General features: G+C 41.5%; 1 protein-coding gene across 1 annotated transcript; it reads left to right on the top strand.

The window, feature by feature from the left end:
• Positions 1 to 1,529: 1,529 nt before the first annotated feature.
• Positions 1,530 to 4,050, top strand: LOC109198742 (tapasin; the record flags this gene model as incomplete). The annotated part of the gene is made up of 3 exons (XM_019354093.1): positions 1,530 to 1,545; positions 1,831 to 2,160; positions 3,875 to 4,050. Coding segments are annotated over exons 2-3 (501 nt in total), but the record flags the coding sequence as incomplete, so codon positions are not given.
• Between the last annotated feature and the right edge of the window lie 2,572 nt (positions 4,051 to 6,622).

Genomic DNA, 6,622 nt, shown 5'->3' with positions numbered 1-6,622 from the left:
TAAACTACGCTCCCAATATCTAAATAACGTATGATGTAGATTGTTAGACCTAAAATCGGGCATGGAGAAATAATTATTGAGTGCTTTGGCTACATTCACTGCTATTATTTCAGGACTTTCAGGTGAACTAAATAGTGAATTTCTGTAAAACGAGATTAACAGGAAGTGACATGGTTCTCGTCCATCAGCTCTGGTGTCGGAAAGACTAGTAAGGCTGCTGTCGTCATGCGCTCACAGCGACACCTCAGGGCAAAGTCAGTACTACGAGTTTATATAAAGTCAAAGCAAAAGGACCTGTTGCAAGCTGTTGACTCCTCATGAACTGCTGTGAACTATTTATTAAACTGTGTGGTGCGGTGGTTCACATAGTCACATTCAGTAATCCTGAGTATGGAGTACATTTGCCCCATGACTCCAAGTACACCGGGTACCGCTCACAGTTTAGAGTCCGTTTGTGTGGTAATGGATAAAGTAAAATATGCACCTACCACAGTCTTCCTACCAGACAGACCTCTGGCCACGTGCAGCTGGGATAGGCTCCAGCTACAATAATGTTACGTCTAACATGAAACAGGAACGCTGTAAAAAGAACTAGGACGTTGTATCCTGATTTTTTATTTATTTATTTTTTTTTCTAGCATATATTCTGGATTTATTAACTTTTTGATTATGATTAAGGGTTTTTATTTTAAAGGTTTGGTTTTCGAGCTGCTCATCACGCCAGAAATCGCACTCCTTTTTTCTTTTCCTTTGAATGAAAGTGAAAGTATCAAGAGAAACTTTGTGTGGACATCAGACAACAAGGAGTCGACAGTGGAGGGCACCGGGGAAAGAATGACGGTTTTAATCTTGAGGATACTTTTTACTTGTATCTAAGTGCAGGTGAGTTATAGTGCAACACGTTGTCACAGATTAGCTTAGGTCAGCTTGTGCGTGTTAGGTCAAAAGTGACTATAGATATTCTAGTCTACCGCATGAATTCCAACGGCTATGCTGTCTGACTGAAGTATTCGTGTCATTCAGGTGTGTGGAGTGTCCATCAGATCCAGTGGCTGCCTTGTTACTTCATTGATGAGCGTTTGTATTGAACAAGGACAACCACACTGAAACCGGGTCATCCCCAGAGAGGCTATACTTCAGTTTGGTCAGAAAGGAGATGCTCCTGTTAACCCAAACGCCATCACTTCCTGGTCACCAGTGAGTTACTGCAGCCTGCATGAGAAGAAGGCTGAAAAAACAACAACAATGTGTTAGTGTTTATTTATCATCTTTAGATCAAAGTTGGATCTGCTGCAGTATGTGGAGGGGGTGGAGGCAGAGCAGCTGAAGTGTGAGCTGCACAGATACAGCACAGAGGGCACTTACATTCGCTGGCCTGTCCTCGGTGCCCGGAGTACAACCACTGGTTTACCTGCATCTCAGACACAGCAGGGGCCGCTTCGCAGTCGCTGGCTCCCTCAGACACCCTCTGACCAGCCTCCCCCAGGGCAGCCAGACTACCACAACTGGTCTGTCATTGCTGAAAAGAGGTACTCACCACCGCAGGTAAACTCACATGTGAGGATGGTGTTTTTTTGAGCCCACAGACTATCTCCTAGGGGTTTTATTTAATTGCCTGCCTGTTGCAGTAGCAGACATTTAAGGACAGAGTGCTGAAAAGAAACTGTGTTTGTGTCTCGGAGATTAGAGTAGAAATAGAGAGAGACAGTTATAGTTATATTGACTTGGAATGGTGGATGGCCAAATAATTGTCATGTCATAGATACAGGAAGTGGTTGTCACCTATTGAGTAAAGGACACTTGTGTTGTTTGTCACATCTGTTTCTGCAGTCGCCATGGTCATCAAAACACAGACTCCCTCAGTTAAAGCACGCCTGAAGTTCCAGCAAAAGCTCCACTGCCAGTTTGATGTCGACCACAAGGGTGCAAAGGTCACCGTAGAGTGGCATAGGCACCGCCCTGGTGAGAGGACTGAGCTCTTCAGTTACAACAGGCGCACAGGACAGACCAAGGGGAGCGGTGTCGGACTACATGCCCTTGCGGCTGGAGATGCCTCCTACATCCTCGCCTCCACCACGATGATCAGTGAAGGGACCTACATTTGTTCAGTGTCCGTGAATCCACTGTTCGCCAAGGTGGATATATATCTGCAGATTCAAGGTACATAGGTTTGGACCATTCCCTATATGTCTATACTACCAGTCAAAAGTTTGGACACACCTTCTCATTTAATTTGAAAATAAATGACGGTCCAACTAATAGCAACCGGATGGATGGCATGTTGCTACAGGATGCTGTGATAGCCATGCTGGTTCAGTGTGCCTTCCATTTTGAATAAGTCCCCAACAGTGACACCAGCAAAGCACCCCCTAACCATCACACCACCTCCTCCATGCTTCACAGTGGGAACCATGCATGTAGAGACCTGTTCACCTTTTCTGTGTCACACAAATAGACGGTGGGTGGAACCAAACATCTCAGATTTGGACTCATCAGACCAAAACACAGATTTCCACTGGTCTAATGTTCATTTCTTGTGTTTCTTGACCCAAACAAATCTCTTTTGCTTGTTGCTTTTCCTTAGTAGTGCTTTCTTAGCAGCTATTTGACCACAAAGGCCTGATTCGGACACTCTCCACTGAACAGCTGATGTAGAGATGTGTCTGCTACTGTGTGCATTTATCTGGGCTCTAATCTGAGGTGCTGTTAGCTCGTGATTTCTGAGGCTGGTGACTCAGATGAATTTATCCTTAGCAGAAGAGGTGACTCTTGGTCTTTCTTTCGTGGGGCGGTCCTCATGTGAGCCAGTTTCATCGTAGTGCTTGATGGTTTTTGGGACTGCACTTGGGGACAAATTCAAAATTTTAGCAGTTTTCCAGACTGACTGATCTCCAGTTGTTAAAGTAATGATTGATTATTGTGCTTGCCATAAGAAACTGTGAACCTTTGACTGGTACTGTATATGTTGTCAGTACAAACAATGAGAGTAAGAAACCTATTTTTAAATAGCTCTTTATAGCATTTATTACTTTGACCTTCAGATCAATCTATTGACCTTGAAGGAAAGGTAAGAGGTCAAATGTGACATGATATTTGAAATCTTTATATGGTACTTTTTATATGCTGTCAATATATAGCACACTTTTAAGAATCTCAGTTTCTTAGTTATTAGGTTGTTTTTTTGCTTTCTGAATCTATTTTCAACTAACATTGATGGATGGAAGGCAAATTTTATGAACTGTTAAATCTATTTGTTGGATTGTTACTCCACTACACTCCACTACACCAGTTCCAAGGTTCATCATAATTCATTTAAAACTTTTCAAGCGTTCATGTTTATAGACAGATTGACACATAAACGAGACCGAAAACAGAACCTCCTTGGCGGATCGATAGAAAGTTGCAAAAAACTTATATGTTCTATAATCTTTACAATGTTTGATGTTAATGAAATTCACTTGCAGTTTCAGTTTTTCCATCACTTACACCAAAATACATTGGTGTAAGTGATGATCAGGTTTATGTTTCTCTTTATCCAGATCTAACGCTTGATGTGCCTGTTTGTGTCCGTGCTGAACTTACTGTATGTGATAAAAATGCATGCTCAGTGGAGCCTGGGTGGGAGATTTTATATATATATATTTTTTATTATTCTGTTAAGTGTGTAACCTGAAATGCATCTTACTAAATTTGACTTCCTATAATTCTGGAACTCAGACCAAATCTAAACTTTAACTTTTAAATGTCACCAGTTTTGACCTGAAAGAATATTAAATTAAAATAAATGAATTAAATAAAACAGGCCAGTTACTATAATAATTGTCTGCTGTTAGGTATTGAAATTACTATTTATTTTTCTCTCTCCTTTCCTCAGAGTCTCCCCATGTCTCCCTCAATGTTGGAACCACCCTGTTATTGCAGGAGGGCAAGGACTTGATGGTTAAGTGTGAGGCAAATGGCTACTACCCTCGGGATGTGGAGATAATTTGGTACGAGGAGGATCCAGGCACTCCACATCCCAAGCCACTGAACCATAGTGTTCTGTTCAGCACAAAGAAAATAGGGACATGACCTTCTCGCTGTCAGGTGTTTTCTACCTCCAGGCTGCGCTCAGGGACTCTGGGAAAAAGTTCACATGCAGCGTCTCCCATCAGTCCCTGAAAGTGCCCATCACAAAGAGCTTCACTCTGATTGTGGAAGGTGAGTGTCAGTATAGTACTAGGAGCTAGCCTGGGAGGAGCAGAGCTTCATGTGTGTTCTGTTTCAGAGCCAGCCAACTGGATTTTGTACCTCGTTGTGGGCTCTGTTGTGATCCTGCTGTTGTATGTGAAGCGGCGCTACCTGCACTCAGGTGAGTGATACAGACTTGCAGCTAAATCACACCTGAGGAACACGCGCTTGCTGTTTGGGAGCAACTGACATATAAAGCATGTTCAACCCCAATTTAAAAAAAGTTGCAAAGTTGTGTGTAAAATGTAAAGAAAATAATATAAATAACATATATCAGAGAAAATTATATTTATTTTACAGAAAATAATTATTAATATAGATAAATAAACAGAATGGATGATTTGCAGTTGAAAAGAAAATGGAAGACGTGAAAAGACTAAAGTGAGAAAATTTACAGAGAAAAATTTAGACTATATTGAATTTGATGGCAGCAACACATCAGAAAAAATGTTGGCGCTGGGCAAGAAAAGTCTGGAAAAGTCTGCAGTACTGAAAAAACAGCTGGAGAAACATTTTTGGAGTCAGTAACATGACTGAGTATAAAGAGAGCATCTTAGAGGGGAAGAGTTTCCCAGAAGTGTCTAAGAATTATTTAACAATTTCAGAATAATGCTCCTCAACATAAACTGCAAACTTTAAATCTGTCATAGTTTCCTGTACATAATATTGTCAAAAGGTTCAGAGAATGTGTCTAAGGGACAAGGTCAATTTTTTTTTTAAATAGTTGCATTGAAGCATTAAATTTGATAGTTAACCAAATAATAAACCACCTGGCAAATGAAAGGCAACAGACGATAGACAAGGCAGAATATCCAATCAGAATTGGGCCATGCTTTAAAAACATGGATTCTGTCATGGAAATCAATGCACAAGCTCACGAACACCTCTACGAGTCAGTGTCTGTGAACACAGGTCACATCCACAAATGCAGGTTGAAGCTCTGTCATACAAAGAAGAATCTAAATATGAACTTCTGTTAACCAAAGCTCATGAAAAATGGACTGAAGCTAAAGGAAAAAAAATGTTCTGTGGTCGGATGAATCAAAATGAGAAAGTCATGAACCAAGGTTTACACTCAGTAGGGACCCAAAAGCAGACTTAATACAAAATTCACAGGAACTATGTACAGATTTATTTCTTTAACATAAATGATCAGGAACAACCAGGGGAACGAGAATATAACTCAAGCCGAGGAAACCGGGAACTGAAATGCCCTGGGAATCCGTGATGGGGACTGTGGGAAGCTGCAACAGAAAGGGAACAATTATTTGTGTGCAGGAAAGCAGAGAGTTAAAACTAAACCAGAATTAGAATGCTGTGGGTTACAATCAGAGTCAGACCGTGGGGCTCGGAGGGGAGGGTGTCCGTGGGAGAAAATCCGAGGAGGGAGAGATGGAGACTATGGGAGTTCTCTTCGATGCAAAACAGGCAGGAGATGTCTTCAATTGCCGGATGGTGACCTGAGCACAAGGGCGCAATATTAACACGGGTCAGAGAATACTTGAATAAACACAGAGGTTAGGAGAGCCAAGTTAACGGTGAATAAAGGACTGGCATGGAGCAGTCATCCACGGTAAGTGAAACAGTTTTCCGGTAATTGCCAGGGATGGAATACAGGTGCGATTCTGATGGCCCAACCCGAGGGTGTGGCCACCGAGGCAACCTGAACGCTCCCCGGATAGTGTTCCCATTGACCATGACAGAGAAATTCTTTTTGGAAAAAACAAGTTCCCAGACTTGTTATCAGGGCCCAGTTCAAAAGCCTTCATCTCTGATAGATTAGAGGTGCATTAGTGTTTATGGAGTTGCCACCTTCCAGGCAGTTCTGGGACTACAGGTGCAGCAGGTGGTGCTTTTCTATTTGTGCTCTATCCTTTTATCTTTGATATTTTCTCGTATTTTCTCCCACTTGCTTTTTTTTCTCCTGCCTGTTAGCTTAGAAATGGTCATATTACACTGTAATAACTGAAATAACACTAATAGAAATGAATACATAAACAAGCGAAATATGTTTGGCACAACATGAGAGTCGGCTCATAATTCGGATTGCAAAAGCTGCAAGGCAGGACAGGTTTAATGGGTGAAAAAGTTGTTTTTCTGATCTAGTTCCCTTCTGGGTTTTTAGTCTATTTTGTATCCCTTTAGTTCATTATGTGTTCCTGCCTCTGTTGTGTTCTTGTGTCAGACCTAATCTCATTTCGGTATTATGGCACTTGCTCCTTTGTGTCAGTTTACTGATAATTGTTTAGTGTTTCTAGTTTGAGGCCTTAGTTTTACTTGTCTGGGCTCTGGTCTGGGTTATTAGGTTGTGTTTCTTTCCTCTTTGTAATTCCATGTTTAGGTACTTCATGTTGTATGGTTAGGTGTTGTTTGTCTCCTGTGCTTGTGTATG

The sequence above is a fragment of the Oreochromis niloticus genome, unplaced genomic scaffold (assembly GCF_001858045.2).
Source record: "Oreochromis niloticus isolate F11D_XX unplaced genomic scaffold, O_niloticus_UMD_NMBU tig00007769_pilon, whole genome shotgun sequence".
NCBI lineage: Eukaryota > Metazoa > Chordata > Actinopteri > Cichliformes > Cichlidae > Oreochromis > Oreochromis niloticus.
This window is presented reverse-complemented; position numbering and strand designations above follow the sequence as displayed.